The sequence below is a fragment of the Candoia aspera genome, chromosome 8 (assembly GCF_035149785.1).
Source record: "Candoia aspera isolate rCanAsp1 chromosome 8, rCanAsp1.hap2, whole genome shotgun sequence".
NCBI classification, from domain to species: Eukaryota; Metazoa; Chordata; class Lepidosauria; order Squamata; family Boidae; genus Candoia; species Candoia aspera.
Window position 1 is genome coordinate 22,021,661 of NC_086160.1, and position 16,389 is coordinate 22,038,049.

Here is a 16,389-nt window from a genome sequence, read left to right on the forward strand (position 1 = left end):
CCTCCCATTTCTCTGGAGTTTCCCCCTCCTCCAGGAGAAACTCCCCTCCCAGTTCCTACTGGAGAATCCGTTCCAGCGTTCAGTCTCTCAGAAATAATCCAGCAATGCATCTGGAGTGTGGAAATTCCTACTCCTAAAAGTAAGTAGCTCAGCTTTGAAATTCCGTAAGAAAGGCGCCGTCCCTCCTCTTACTTCCCCCTAAAAGCGGAAGCGAAGAGGTGGTTATGGTACACCAATCGTTTATCGGGCAATAGAGCCTGCGCGCATTCCTGAAAAGTTACCGACAGGGCGATCCTATGCCGAGTTGAGCTTCAGTAACCTCCTTAACATTGCTCGGGATCGCGCTGCAATTAATAATTTAAGTATCTAACTGGTATTGTTTAACTAAGAGATCATCCTATCGCCGATCAGAGCGGTATTTAAGCCTCGGGCGATGTACTCAATGTTTAGGATCGCGCCGTCAAATCGCGTGGAGGCTCTAATCGCAGCTATTGGCTGAATCCAGGGGGATCGGCGCTCAAGTAACAGAGATCTGGTTTAGGCAGCAACCCTTACCTGTACCTGGGAAAAAGCCCACTTGCAGTCAGTGGTTTACTCATGAGTAAACATAGCTACTCATAGCGGATTACCTTGCATAGGAATGCAAGGTGGCTTGTACTCTGACGGTTGTTGAGGTCCAAACTGTTACCCGGGGGAGGGTGGTGCTCGCGTGTGCATTCCTTAGTTTAAATCGGGTAAGTTCGTCTTTAATTCAAATACGCGGCTGTTTTTAGAACTGCTGGGGCCTCCCAAGTTGGTGTAGCTGTCCTTTCCTGCCTTTAATTTCTGGTTGGGATATGATACGTTGCGGAATCCGCACGAAGGGCGTTTAGGTACGTTGGGGTTCTGCAAGATTGAAAGGTTAGCAAATCCCCAGCTGCAGCTGCAGGCTAATATGCCAGGCGCTGTCGCGGCCGGTGTCTCTGGAGGTTTGGGGCGGTGGAGTGTTAAAGCGTCAGAAGAGGCAAGTTTTGGTCTGCGGAGCCCTTCCTTTTAAGGGCTTGAAGCATAATGTGCAATTCCAGGCGTGGAAATGCTAGGAGACGGACCAGAGCAGAGTACAATCACGCTTGGCCGAAATCCGGGCGGGTGGAAACTAGAAACTCTGAGATCTGAAGCTTTGTTTTTTTTTTTAAGAAGGAAAAGATGCTTTGTTAACATTTCCTTGCTTTAGGACATTAACCCAATGATGGATTAAAGTCAAATCTTCGAGGTTCAAAGAAAAGATTAACGTAGTGCTAGAGGCAAACACTACTTTAAAAGTGCCTGCAAAAGAGCCTTAGATACATTTAAAAGTTCTTAGAAAGATTTAGCGGGATTTATCTTAAAGATCAACTTGGTGCGTGTGAATTCAGGAAGGCTTACTCCCGGCCAGGTAAAAAGTGTTTGCAGGCTTTAAAGGAAGCTCCACCAAGCTTTACTTCCAAGTAAACAAGAGTTGGTCAAGCTAAGACAGATGGAGGCGGCCAATGAATTCGGTGAGATTTCCTCCTGAGTAAATAGGGCTCTGATCCTCCATGCTTACCTCCTTTGCCTTAAGCCCTTTCATCTCCCCTCCCCGTTTCTGCGTGTGATCACAACTGTTGCTCCACTAAATGTGCTCCTTCCTTAAAGGGAAAGGGGGTGATCGTGGCGCGTTTGATCTGCAGGGTTATAATCACTCCGGAGCTAGATGGTTGCGAGCCGTGGAGTCGCTGAAGAGTGGTTTAACTTTTCATGCCAAAGAAATTAGTTCCGGACGCGGTTTGAGGCGGCTGCCCCTGCTTTGGCGGAGGAATCCGGGGACGGGAGCGTGGCGCGACGCGCGGCAGCGAGGGCGAAGGCGGCGCCGCTGCAGGGAGCGAGGGGAGGAAGAAAGGCAGACTGGGGACCGGACCGGGCACCATGCGAGGGAGCGAGCTGGCGCTTCCCCCGTGGAAGCCATCTCCCTCGACGCTTCCGCCTTTTCCGGGAAAACCTTAAAGGTGAGAAACAGGGCAGGTCGGGACTCGCGTGCAGCTGGAACCGCGGAAAACGGAGCGGACGAAAGTTCGGGATCGGAACGACCGAGGTGCCTTCCCACCGGGGTCTCTTTCGCACGGGGAGGGGGCTGCTGGAGGGGCAGAAGCAGCCCGAAAAACGGGACTGCAGAGGAGTTAACAAGGAGAAATGGGCGCCGGAGCTAACGCTCCGGGGGCGATCGGAAAGTTAGCGTTTCGCGAAGTTCGGGGTTTTTCTCTCCGGCCGCCCCATTTGCATTTGGATGGGTCGCAGAGAGTCGTCTCCCCTTCGGGGCGTCGGAACGTGAGCAGAATAGCAACTGGCACACGAGGGGCTGCGCTGTGCCTCAGCTTTTGTCCTGCTGCTGCCATTAGCTGGGTAGGACACGGCGAGCCACGTTGGGAATGAAAGGGACTTACAAACCAGGTGGGGGGAGTGAGAACCCCCTCCTCTTTCAGGAGCAGTTGCTAAATCTTATCTTTCCTGGGAGGTAGCTCTTAAAGTGGAAAAATGCCTAAAAAGAGTTTTTTTTCCCCTCCCTCTGTCTCTCTCTCCCCTCGCCAATACAATTCCAGCTCTTGATTTCAGAAGAAGTGCTTACGTTTTATCTGCTGCTAAGTCCCTGATAGTCTTCCGTTATTTTTCCCTTGGACTAAGTTTGTTATTTTTTTTTTTATCAAGGTTGCCCTGTCTTTCCTAATTGGATCAGAATCCAGTTGTTGTGACCTGACCAATTTGCTGGAGAAAAATTGGAGGAAGTAGGCAGTAATTAACTTTTCTTATTAGTGGGCTTGGAAAGGAAGAAGCTGTTAACTATGGATTGAGGCTGTGATTTCTCTTGTTATGCTTGCCAGAGTTTGTTTTGAAGAGCAAAGGGTGATTAATATGTCTTAAAGGGAAGGCATGCAGAATTCTTGGCATCGCGGAGTGGAAGATTATAAACTTTATAAGATGAAGTAGTAATCGTCTGAAATGCCAAGATTTGTTTATTGCAATTATTTTCCACTTTTTCTCTTGAAAGCTCGAGATGGTACACATGAGGATCTCTCCTCGTTTTATCCCACAGCATAAACCCATGAGATAAATTGGTCTGAGAAATGATGGTAGGCTGAGTTGGATTAAACCTGGCTCTCCTTGGTCCAATACTGACATCTTAAGCCCTTCATTAAAAATAGTCTTCTTTGAATCAAATCCAGCTCTTGGTGCCTTCATGGAGATATCCACATGGCTTTCTTAGCAGTAATCCAGAAGTACTTTGTTCTTGCCATCTCCCAGTCTGTTTTATAGGAATAAAATATTTTAGGACATAATCTATATTTAGATATAATTCATTCATAGCAAAGTCTCACTGATTTCAACAGGAACACTTAAGCTAGCTGGAATCCTATCCTTATCTCTTCACAAGTAGTTTCTGTCTAGTTACATGGTAACAAGTTCTATATTGCATCTCCCTTATATACAAACATACCTATGTGGGTATACTAAGGCTATGCAGCAATCTGAATTTTAAGAGGAAAGAGTGATTTGGAGACTGTTCGGACATGCATATTATTACATCTGTCACTATGTGTCTCCCTTAATCAAATGTGTCTTGCTGTATGAGTCCACGAAAGGATGCAGCTTCTTTGCGGAAGTTGTCAATAGATGCAATGTATGCACCCCGCCAACTCCAAAATGCTTTCTCGTCTTTGGATCTTGTTCACTGCACAGCTTAGTGTTTGTCCACATATCTCAAACTTATATTGATTTTAAAAAGTGTTTATTGAATAATATTGCCCAGGCAAATTCCTCTGGGATTTCAGTAGGCCTTCAAAGTGCTTAAATTTGGATCAATTTCATCCTTGATCTTTGTTTCTTTGGCCTGTTGACAGTGTCTGCCACAGTCTGACCTTCAAATTCTTTGCAAGGATAGAAATCAGAATATTCAGAGAGGAAGGTATTGAAAGTTACTATTTTAGGTAGTTTTCTTTCTTTAATCTACATGTTTTGTATGATCACCTCAACAATCTGAGAAGACTGCCCCCCCAAAAAGAAGTCACTGTCTCCAAAATCAATCCCATTGTACTTTATTATTTGTTGATCCTGAATGTGAGAGGCTACTTTCTTATTTAGTTTAAAAAATTGTTGCACATTTGTGTATGTGACATGTGTACCATTTATGTTGTGATCATTTTAGGAGTGATTTTCTTTCATATGCTAGCCAGGATAATTTTCAGCTACCTAGAAACTAAGCTTAGCCCAGCTCAAAAAAACAGTAACAAACTGTTATATGTTGTAATAACTTCTAATGGTTGTTCAAAGGTTGCAGTCATAACTGTAGCTTTCCTTAAGTGCCAGTCTAATTTCTTCCAATTTGTTGCATTACTAATCCTATTGTTGGCTGTTCTGAATGAGGGTGATGGTAGTTGTAATCCACTATATTGCAGCAGGTTAAAGAAAGCAAAACCAAAGAGAACACTCCATCGAACACAGTGACTGGATCCAAACTGTGGTTTGTTCAATTGTAGTTTATTAAATAACCCACAAGTTAATTGTATGATGCACTGTCTAATTCTAAGACAAAAGTCAGTGTTTCAATATGCAGTAGTTGGATCCACATAACATACTAAACAAAAATTAAACCATATTGTAGTTTAACTTGATGTGCAGATTTGATGAGCAAATGACTTATTTTCATGTAGGCATGAATAGCAATCTGGTAAAGTGAAGATAAGAGAACTCACAGAAACCTTAGAATTGAGCAGGGAGTATTCAACAGCTATAATGATTTGGTTATTGGTAACTGAGTGCTAAATATGCATTTGTTCTAATATGAAGTATACAATGTAATAATGTCCAACAGTTCTTTCCACAATGAAACCAAGGAAAGATTATGGTAGCCATTAGAGGGCAAGCATTATATGGCAAAACGTTCATATCAGAATGAATTTTGGATTAAGATTTTTTTTTAATGCTGCTTCAGTTTTTACCTCTTCTGCCCTATGACCAACAATACTTTTTTGTTGAGTCTTGTTCCACTTTCAAGGAACAACCCTGAATTGCAATGATCCTTTGCTGTTAAAGAAGCAAAAGGGAAAGAAAAACTGTTTTAAACTCAAGCCTTCATTTTAAAAAAATAGTACCAAGCATCAGTTCCACAGTAAAAACAAAGTACTTGGTTACCAGTTAACTTAAGCAAGCAACTTTCCATGCTGTATTTAACATTTGATTAACAGACTTAAGTTTGTAACATTTTTGAAATAAACATTTTAACATAAAGTTTGGTTAAAGCATTACCAAAATTTACTTACTTAGCTAAAACCCAAGAAAAGTACATCCATGGATTTTTAATGTCTTGCTGATTTATTTCAGTAACCAGAATTTGTTTAAAGTTACAGTCTTTGGTTTGAGTGTTGCCACCTAGCCAAGTCTGATATAAAATGAAACTAAACCCTGGGCTCTGAATGGAAAAGAGTGTGTAGGTCTTTAGCATTGCTCAAGGTCATCCAGTTTGCGCAAACCAGGTTTTTGACTCATTGAATGTATGTATATTGCTTTGTAGGTGATATTTTTGCACAAAAGGCTCATTTTATTACTTGACAGATTTTGCTATTGTATGGTATTATAGCTAATAATATTAGTAGTAGAAACTTATGTAGGCATTTGGCTGTTGAGGCCTTCAAGGTTTTCCTCAATGGACAATCATAGCCCTGAATATTTAGGACATCCACCGTTAATTATTCCAAATGGAGAACTTTTATAGAGTAAAAGATTCAGCATTCACGATTAGAATGTAATAAAATATTTTGGTAGCTTGGTGACTGGGCAAAAGTGAAAAATATTGGAAAAATACTTCTACAGTATACAGGTAGCCCTCACTTACCAACTGCCTTGTTTAGCAACCGTTTGAAGTTATGATGGTTGGGAGGGGAGACAACTTTGTGACCAATCCTCACAGTTATGGCTAATGTGACATCCTGTGGTCACGTGATTGCCATTCGGGCACTTTGCAACGGGCATGCACTTACAGTCCCCTGGTCATGTGATCACCATCTGTGAGCTTCATAGCTGGCTTCCAACAAGCAGAATTAATGGAGAACGTGGAAGTGAAATTGCAGGTTGTGGTCATGTGATGTCTCGCTTAACAACAGAAGTGGAAGTGATGTCATAAGTCTGGCATAGTCATATGATTTTTCGCTTAGCAATGGAGGTGCTGTTCCCAGTTGCAGTTGGTAAGCAAGGACTGCCTGTAGTTTTGTTCCTCTCCTGTTGATTAGCTCCTGATTTTTTTAGTAATTTGTGGTGGTTGTGGTTATTTTTGGCTATGTTACCATTTTAGATAGCCCTAGCTTTTTAAATAATCGATATGCCTAGATTATGTAAAGTTGAATTTAGTATATAAATGTTTGCCTGTTTATTGTTAAGCATAAGAACAAAGTATGAAGACTTAAGAGAATGTGAAACAATTTATACACACTCCTGGGAGAAATGAGATTTTAGAGCCTTTTCTCAGGCTTCCAGACCAAGTATCATTTTGAGTGATCATTGTGATGCCACTCAGCATACCTAGTGGATTTAGTAGCTAATTTTTTATTAAGAAAAGGGGAAGTGTTGAATGTTGGTCTTTTATTATGGCCCTTTCTTGGAAATAACTTGAGTTTAAGGCTGACACTTTGTTTTGCAGCATGTTGGATTGTTCATTTGTTAATGAACAGAAATTTAATGAATTAGCTGAGTTTTTGAAGTGCCAGGGGAGGTGTTTATAAGGACATAGGATCCTAGGTCATAAAGTAACGTTGAATGTTCAAGCCAAATCTCAGGCTTTGGGGGGCAGAGATAATTTCTCATTTAAGGTAAAGGTTTCCCTTGACGTAAAGTCCAGTCGAATCCGACTCTAGGGGGCGGTGCTCATCTCCGTTTCTAAGCCTTGGAGCCGGCATTGTCATAGACACTTCCGGGTCATGTGGCCAGCATGACGACTCGGAACGCCGTTACCTTCCCGCCGAAGCAGTACCTATTGATCTACTCACATTTGCATGTTTTCGAACTGCTAGGTGAGCAGGAGCTGGGATTAACAACGGGAGCTCACCCCGCCGCGCGGTTTCGAACCGCCGACCTTCCGATCGACAGCTCAGCGGTTTAACCTGCAGCGCCACCGCGTCCCTTTAATTTCTCATTTAGTTAAAGATAATTGATAGAATTGTTTATGACTTAGAATGCTGTTGCAATTTTTGAGATTGTTCCATAAGGCTTTGTTTGCAAAATACTCTTGCCTGGAATCACATATTGGTTATCGTGTATTTTGTAGAACAAAAGTCAGAACTCTTTATTAGTTGCCCTCTTTCCAGATGAGCTGTGACTGGCAAAACAAATCTTAAGAACTGACAATACTTGAGAGTGCATGTAATTTCATATACTAGAAGGTTCTTCTTGTATCATGTATTAGCTGAGAGTATGCAATAGAAAATAGTATATTGGGAGAAAGTAGAGCTTAAGGCAAATCATCTGCCCTTTAAAAGCATGATTAAAAATATTTGAACTATCTAAGTTGAATGGAGTAGAAGTTGCATCTGTTCGTAGAACAGGGTCACTGTTTAAAAGTACCTTACTAAGTAAAAGTAGCAAGTATAAATTATTTTTACTGTGTTCTTAAAGGATAGAATTTCTTCTTGGGATGGTAGTCTAATTAAAAACAAATCTTCACTTAGAGCTGTTATGACTAGGAATGCAGTGGAGATTATTTTTCTGTCCTTCTATTTATGCCTATTTTATTCATGCCTTGGAAGAATGAAAAGTAAGTCCTCTATCTGAGCTTCAGCAAACACAAAATGTTTGATTTTGGTTAACTGCAGTTTGGGGTAAGGCTCACCCTTTATATTAGTTAATACTAAGATTAGGGTCAAGAACAAGACATTTATTTTAATATCTGTGTATTGCCTGTTAAGTGAGGTGTTCCTTGGGTGCTTAAAGGCTGCATTGCTTGAGCTTAGAATCATTGTTTTAGATCATCTTAGTTCATTGTCATCAGTAAAATATGAAAAAATAATGTGCTAGGCTTTTATACTGGTATTAATGACATGGCACGGCGTCTTTAGAAATTCACTCTAGTGAAGAAGCCCCAGTCTTCCTCTTGGAATTGAAGGAATCGTCTTCAAAGCTGTACTATCCTCTTAAGTATCAGAAGCTCAAGACAGTGTGAATTATCTCTGTGAATGCCAAATTGAAAACTATCTTCCAAATTCCTGAAAGTTTTCTTTATGGAAGAGGCATTTATTTTTCTGTCTTACTCTCAGAATGTTTTAGAATTTATTACTGGGCAGTGTCACGGAATGCTGGTTTTGCTCTTCTCCCCGAGTTATATATTTAACTGCCTTTTCATTTCCCAGCCATCCTGATCTAAAAAAAACTTCCATGGGAACAGTTCTCTTATGATATCTTCCCTACAGATTTAATGTCAGTTTGGAAAACAAGGGAAGCTGACGGTGGATTGGCTAGCAAAAGACAGAAACTGGTGCATATCTGGGTGCCCCTTAAGGTACAAGAATCTGACATCCTACTCATGAGAATTTTGTCCTAGTTTTTCTTCATTGGGGAAGAAATAAAGTTGACTGAAAATGGCTGTGAAACAATGTAGAAGAAAGAATTCTAATTATTCTTCAGTAGCTCCTCAACTTCATACAGGGCCTTGAATTTATATGAAGGATCTCAGAATTCAGCAATGTAAGATTGATACTTATGAAGGATATCCATATATTCTGATTTATGCCCATTTTTAGATGCAAGCTAAGGACAAGAACCTGGAACTTAAGACTGGTAAAGTCTTGATGCTTTCTGGACCTGGACTAGCTCAAACCAAGGGACACTTGGGCATCACTAGTATGGAACTTCTGTTCCATTTCATTATTTTCATCCCTTTAGTATGACTACTTAGCTGAAAAGATATTTACACAGTGTAATGGAATGGTACATTGTATGTCTACGTAGACATTATAAGTGAATTCCAAGCTATTTTAGTCACACAATAATTATTTTAAAAGATCATGTTTCAAAGGCATTGATTTCTGTTCTTGTGGCTTTTTTGCAGATTTTTGGTGATTGCTTCTATGAAGAGCCATTTGACCATGTGGCTGCTGCTGTTCCTACTGCTGCTTGTGCAGGATTTCGAAAAATGTGATGGAACCCTGAGACAACATCATGCGCTGCCAATGCAATTCACACAAGTTCATTACAGTGCCACAATATATGAAAACTCTGCAGCTAAGACCTATGTTGGGCATCCAATAAAGATGGGCATTTATATCACAACCTCCCTGTGGGATATAAAATACAAAATTATTTCTGGAGATAATGAGAACTTCTTTAAAGCTGAAGAATACATTTTGGGAGATTTTTGCTTCTTACGAATTCGGACCAAGGGAGGGAACACAGCTATACTTAACAGAGAAGTAAAAGACCATTATGTATTAACTGTAAAAGCAATAGAGAAAAATACAAATGCAGAAGCTCTCACGAAAGTCAGAGTGCAAATTTTGGATACAAATGACTTAAGACCTTTGTTTTCTCCAACTTCTTACAGTGTTTCATTGTCAGAAAATACAGCAATAAGGACCAGTATTGCCAGAGTCAGTGCAACTGATGCAGATATTGGAACCAATGGGGAGTTCTATTACAGTTTTAAGGAGAGGACAGACATGTTTGCTATTCATCCAACCAGTGGGGTGGTCATTCTCACTGGTAGACTTAACTATTCAGAAACAAAAGTTTATGAGTTGGAAATCCTTGCGGTGGATCGTGGTATGAAATTGTATGGCAGCAGTGGTATTAGTAGCATGGCAAGGTTGACGATTCATATAGAACAAGCTAATGAGCATGCTCCAGTTATCACAGCCCTTGCTTTGACTCCTTCAGAGCTTGACAGGGATCCAGCCTATGCAATTGTAACTGTGGAGGACAAAGATCATGGTTTAAATGGAGAGATAGCATCTCTAAGTATTGTAGCAGGTGACCCACTTCAGCAGTTCAAAGCTGTGAGAACCATCCCAGGAGGAAAAGAATATAAAATCAAAGCAGTTGGCGATGTGGATTGGGAGAGCCAACCCTTTGGATTTAATCTTACCTTGCAAGCTAAAGATAAAGGAAGCCCTCCAAAGTTTTCCTCTGTAAAAGCCATTCATGTGTCATCTCCCCAGTTTAGGTCTGGAGTAGTCCAGTTTGAAAAAGTGGTTTATAGAGCTGAAATAAGTGAATTTGCTCCACCAAACACACCTGTGGTTATGGTAAAAGCATGGCCTACTTATTCCCATTTAAAATACTTGTTTGTAAATGCACCCAGCAAAACCAGGTTCAGTTTGAATCGTGACACTGGCCTTATTACTACTCTAGATGCCATAAAAGTGCAACATGCATCTCATTTTGAATTTGACATAATGACAAGCGACAGAAAAGCATCTACAAAAGTACTGATTAAAGTCATAGATGCAAATACTCATCCTCCAGAATTTACTCAGACATCTTATAAAGCTTCTTTTAATGAGAATGTTCCTATAGGAACAAGTGTGATGAGTGTGAATGCAAAGGATCTCGATGAAGGTGAAAATGGCTATGTAACATACAGCATTGCAAACATAAACCCTGTTCCTTTTGAGATAAATCACTTCACTGGTGGTGTTACCACCTCTGAAAATATGGATTATGAATTGATGCCAAGAATTTATAAATTAAGAATTCGAGCATCTGATTGGGGCACCCCATATCGCCGAGAAGCGGAAGTCCCTGTTACAATAGTTTTAAATAATTTGAACGATAACATTCCTCACTTTGAGAAAATAAACTGTGAGGGAACAATTCCCAGGGAACTTGGTGTGGGAGAGCAAATAACTACTGTGTCTGCTATTGATGCTGATGAACTCCAGTTAGTGCAGTATCAAATTGAATCTGGAAATGAATTAGATTTATTTAGTTTGAATCCAAACTCTGGGGTTCTTTTCCTGAAACAATCACTAGGAGATGGCTTAAGTTCAAAAACATCTTTTCATAGCTTGAAAATAACTGCTACAGATGGAGAGAATTTTGCAGCACCCTTGTTTATTAACATCACTGTAGTTACCAGCCGCAAACCAGTGAACTTACAATGTGAAGAGACTGGTGTGGCCAAAATGTTGGCAGAAAAACTCTTGCAAGCTAATAAACTACATGGTCGTGTTGAAGCAGAGGATACTTTTTTTGATACACATACAATGAATCTGCATGCACCTCAGTTTGAAAGTAGTCTTCCCAGGAGTATTGACGTAAAAGAAGATCAGCCTATAGATTCTACCATCATACTTTTGAATGCAACTGATCTTGACACTGGTTTCAATGGAAAGTTAGTCTATGCTATTTCTGGAGGTAATAATGACAGCAGTTTTATCATTGGTATGGAAACAGGAATGCTAAAAATCTTGTCTCCTCTTGACAGAGAAGTAAGAGATAAATATACTTTGAATATTACAGTTTATGATCTTGGGATACCACAAAAGTCTAACTGGCGTCTTTTAGATATCAGAGTTCTTGATGCCAATGACAATCCTCCAGAATTTTTACAGAATAGTTACTTTGTTGATGTAAGTGAAAACAAAGACATAAATACAGAACTAATACTGATAGAAGCCATAGATAAAGACTTAGGGACCAATGGTGAAGTGAGATACTCACTTCTTACAGATACAGATAAGTTTTCTATTGACAGTGTCACAGGAATTGTGAAAGTTTTAGGACTTTTAGATCGTGAAGTTCAAGCAGTGTATTTCCTAAAAATTGAGGCTAGGGACCAAGCTAAAGAAGCACCACAGCTGTCTTCAACAGTTCTACTAAAGGTATCTTTGGAAGATGTTAATGATAATCCTCCAAAATTTGTTCCTGCAAATTATCAAGTGAAAATTCGAGAAGATCTTCCTGAAGGAACCGTCATCATGTGGCTAGAAACCTATGATCCTGACTTAGGTCAGGCAAGTCAAGTCAGATACAGCCTTTTGGATGGTGGAAATGGAAGTTTTAATATAGATAAACTCAGTGGAGCAATCCGTATCGAGCATGGACTAGATTTTGAAAGGAAACAAGTTTACAATCTAACAGTGCGGGCTAAAGATAAGGGAAAACCGATTTCACTGACTTCTATCTGTTATGTTGAAATTGAAGTAGTTGATGTAAATGAAAATCTGCACCCACCACGTTTTCCTAATTTTGTGGATAAAACTTTTGTAAGTGAAGATGTTCCCATTGGTACTTCAATAATGACTGTGTCTGCTTATGATGAGGATACAGGAAGAGATGGTGAGATCAGATACTCAATAAGGGATGGATCTGGTGTTGGAATTTTCAAAATAGACGAAGAAAAAGGTAAGAAATCTCTATTCTAAATGTTTGCTTTGAAAGGACTCACAAGCAGTCATTTTTAAGTTTGTATGTGTTATTTTGTGCACGGCACAGTGTTCTGAAATCTAGGAATGGGCTAATTCGCAAAAAATAGAGTATAAATCCCAACTATCATTAAAGGGTTCAAATATAGAAATAGTGAAGTGGCACAATTTATATTAAAGTTTCCCCTGAAAATGTCAGGAAGCATGTGTAATAAAGAGATTGAAAAATATAATCACAGAAGGCTGTTGATTCATCACTACTTCATGCTTGCCATTCTTTCTTTTATGTTTTCTTGATATTTATCTAACTAAAGTAAATGATTATTTATTGATAAATTATTAATTCTTTTTTGTTGATTGATTTTATTGTAATTTCTTTGATTCTTGTGACCTGCCCAGAGTCATTGAGAGTTGGGTGGCATACAAATTCAATTTATTATGGTTGGTCATACAGTCAGCCAGATGTTTAGACTGGATTTGGAGTTTTTGCCCCCCGATTAAGTCCTTCTCAAGGATCTGGGATAGGCAGATGTTGCTGTTTAGTAATATTAAAGGTATTATTACTATTACCGTTATTTATTATTGATGCTGGGGGACTGTATTCAGAGCTTTTAGAATTCTAATATGTTCATTGTAATAGAAGATGTATGGTATCTTTTATTCTCATTAATGAAAAAGCATAAAAACAGAGTATGCTTATTTGTCAGACCAGTTATTATGAGTACGCCATGTTATGGCAGCAAAGTTGTTTTTTATCAAGTCTCCATAGAGAGTTAAACACATAGACATTAAATTATGTAGTGTCTTCATGAAATAAGGAAGTACTCTTTGTTTATTATCAGGCCAGTATTATAAACTTGATCATAATACTGGCCTGATAATGATTGCATGGTATCTTTGCATGTTGGTAATCTTAAGTATGGATTGTTAGGACATAATGAAAAAAATGCGTTTTAAGTAATTGATTTGAATGTCATTCAAATATTTCCTAAGACGTTAGTCGTAGTAAGGTCCCCTGAGTCATGTCTGAGGACGCCGCTTTCACGATATTTTCTTGGCAGACTATATTGGGGTGGTTTGCCATTGCCAGGGCTGCAACTGGAGGGGGGAGCAAGTGGGGCATGTGCCCTGGGCACCACGTTGGGGGGTGCCAAAATGAGCGTGGGGGGCACCAAAATGGGTGCGGAATCCATGTTTGCCCCAGGTGACAGAGACCTTAGTTGGGGGTCTGGCATTGCCTTCCCCAGTCGTCACCTTCCCCAGCAAGCTGGATACTCAGCAAGGCCAAGCATTTTTGTTTATGGGCTGAGCATTGGATGGGAACACGTACATGTTTGTCTCTTGCTTTTCCTTAAAAAGAATAGGAAGAGGTGCTTCTAAGCTTCACTGCGAACTGAGTAATGAGAAGTAAGATTGAGAATATCTTGGTAGCCAACATTTTTCTGCTCTATTTGTCACTGGGGCCTATTTTACTGTTCAACCCTTTCCTTGTAATTTCCGTTTTCTCCCACTGTTAAGGACATGGTGATACTGTCTGATCACCTTGCAAATACTTTCTTGCCACCTTTTGTTGTTCTTATCTCTCATCTGTTCTTGGTGCAAGAATTTCCTCCTCGCTTTTCCTCTTCTGAATGAGAACAGCGGAGAACTCTTCTACTTGACCTTTGTAACCATTGAGCAAATGTCCTTGCTGGCTTGTGCTGACTGTCCTGCCCTCGCACTGAGCAGTCTGCATGCGTTGTTACTATGTTGCTTGTTTTTGGAGTCGCTTGGCCTGCTTTCGCTTGGCCTATCTCACTGGCGGCAGTAGCCAGACTGTTCAGAAATGAGAAACAAGTCAGGATCCAAATACGCTACTATCCTGCTTACTGCTTATTAGAAATCTCTGGAATTCTTGCATGACTTTGTGCTTGAATCTTGCGCAAATTGGTTAAGGATTAGATTCTTATAGCTGGTTCTCAGAGTGTATTAGTAGGATTGTGTGTCGGATGACACTTAAGGAAAGCAGCATGAAATTTTGCTTCAGTGCCTGCGCTACACGTGTTTGCTTTTCGTTTAACAAGAGAAATGGAATTTTTGAAATGCTTCATCTTTTCTTTCAAAAGGCACACTTTAAAAAATGAACATAATCTGGTGATTATTAGCAATTATTGTTTCATACACAAAGCTTGGTATGCGAATATTTTAAAAAATCTGCTTATGCTCCAGTACTTTTTCAACCTATAGAATCGGATTAGAAATCACACGATAAAGGTGTGCTCCAAAGTGGATGTAATATAATTTACAATGACTTTGCCTGGAGTATTATTTTAGCATGTCTGATATGTGACTTTATATTTCTAATGTTCTTGGAACAAAGATAACATTGCTTTCTTGGGTAACCTATTTTTTTTTCTGTTCAGGATAGTAGGAAAAGGAAATAGGGAAAGAAGAACCTTTTGGGCCTGTACAGATAGTCCTCGCTTAATAACCATTTGTTTAGTGACAGTTCGGACTTATGATGGAAAAAACTGACTTATGACTGTCGCGGTGACCCTGCAATCATGTGATTGCAATTTGGGCACTTGGCAACTAGCTTGCATTTATGACCGTCGCAGCATCCTGTGATCACGTGATCGTCATTTTCAACCTTCCCAGCCAGCTTCTGGCAAGCAAAATCAAAGGGAAACCATGTGATTTGCTTAACAACCATGTGGTTTATTTAAGAGCCATAGTGATTTGCTTAATAACTGCCACAAAAAGGTCATAAAATTGGGACTGATTTGACTAATGACCGCTTTGCTTAGCAACCAAAATTCTGGTCCCAATTGTTGTCAAGCAAGGCCTACCTGTACTATGTCATAAGGACTGTACCTATAAAACATAAGTAACAACACCCTGACAGAGAGATAATTGTTGCATTGATTCTCAGAACCTATCTTGATGATAATAGCATCATTTATGACTGCATGTGTCTGTGAAGTGAGCAGTGGAGACCATTAATGCCAGAAGAGCAACACTAGGAGTGAATTATAGCGTTCTACAATTCTTCTAGTGCTCAAAATCTTCTGTATATTGTGTACTCTTGAAGAGCATGGTGACAGCATGTAGTAGGTCGCCAACATCATGGTAGCTGGAAATTTAACTTAATGGGAATGGGCAATGATGCAAGGTAATAGGGCGATATCACACAAATGACCATTTTGTTTGGTTTAATCCTTACCCTACAATTTCTGTGTGATTTTCCATTTCAAAAATAGCGGAAATAATATGGGTTGCATATTATACTTCTACAATATAGTGGATGTGGTCAGCAGTGGTCACAAGGAGTGTGTGTGTCTCATGTTGTCATTCCTGGTCTGGAGAACTGTGATTTCAATCTTTCTGTGCCACAGACTGGTTTCTTGAATGATGACCTTGGTCCTTTTCCAGAGTATCTGTACACTCTCTCAACATGATTTCCTCATTTGGGGGGGGGGGGTCAGACCCAGATAATTTAAAAACGTGTAATACCTTTGTATGTGTGTGTGGTTTAAGACAAAAAAGCAGAAGTAAAATTCCTGTGACATGCACTTACAGTAGTTTATAAGACTAATTTCAAAAAGGCTTTTGCTGACTTTAAAAACTCTGAGAAAACAAAAAAACGACCTCATGCTAAAATGTCTTGTCATTTTTTTTTCCAGGAAAGTATAACTAATCCTATGCATATCTATTCAGAAGAAAGTCTATAAATATGTATAGGATTTGTTGTCATTAGCTGTGTTTACTATATTTTTATATGGAACTTGGAGCTAGAGGTTGGTCAGATAAGGTAAATCCATATATTAGCATTCTAATGTGACTGCAAAATGAATATTACCTGTGAAATGCGAGATCTGTATTTGTGTGCAAGGTAAAATCATCTTGTTATTATTTGTAAAAATAGTAGACTGTCTTTAAGCCTTTAATGAAGTTAATTAAGACTCAACAATTGTAGTTACTAACCTAGAATATTATATTGTTCTATGTAGCATCT

General features: G+C 39.7%; 1 protein-coding gene across 3 annotated transcripts in view; it reads left to right on the top strand.

Moving 5' to 3' along the window:
* Window positions 1-1,902: 1,902 nt before the first annotated feature.
* FAT1 (FAT atypical cadherin 1) overlaps window positions 1,903-16,389 on the top strand; it is a 116,658-nt gene continuing 102,171 nt past the window's right edge. For 2 of the 3 annotated variants that reach the window (XM_063310202.1, XM_063310201.1), the window contains exon 1: window positions 9,087-12,375. In XM_063310202.1, coding sequence (XP_063166272.1) covers window positions 9,102-12,375 — 3,274 coding nt within the window. In that variant the 5' untranslated portion in view covers window positions 9,087-9,101. Of the gene's footprint in view, window positions 2,004-9,082; window positions 12,376-16,389 lie in introns of those variants that run through there. The other variant, XM_063310200.1, reaches the window with a different exon arrangement.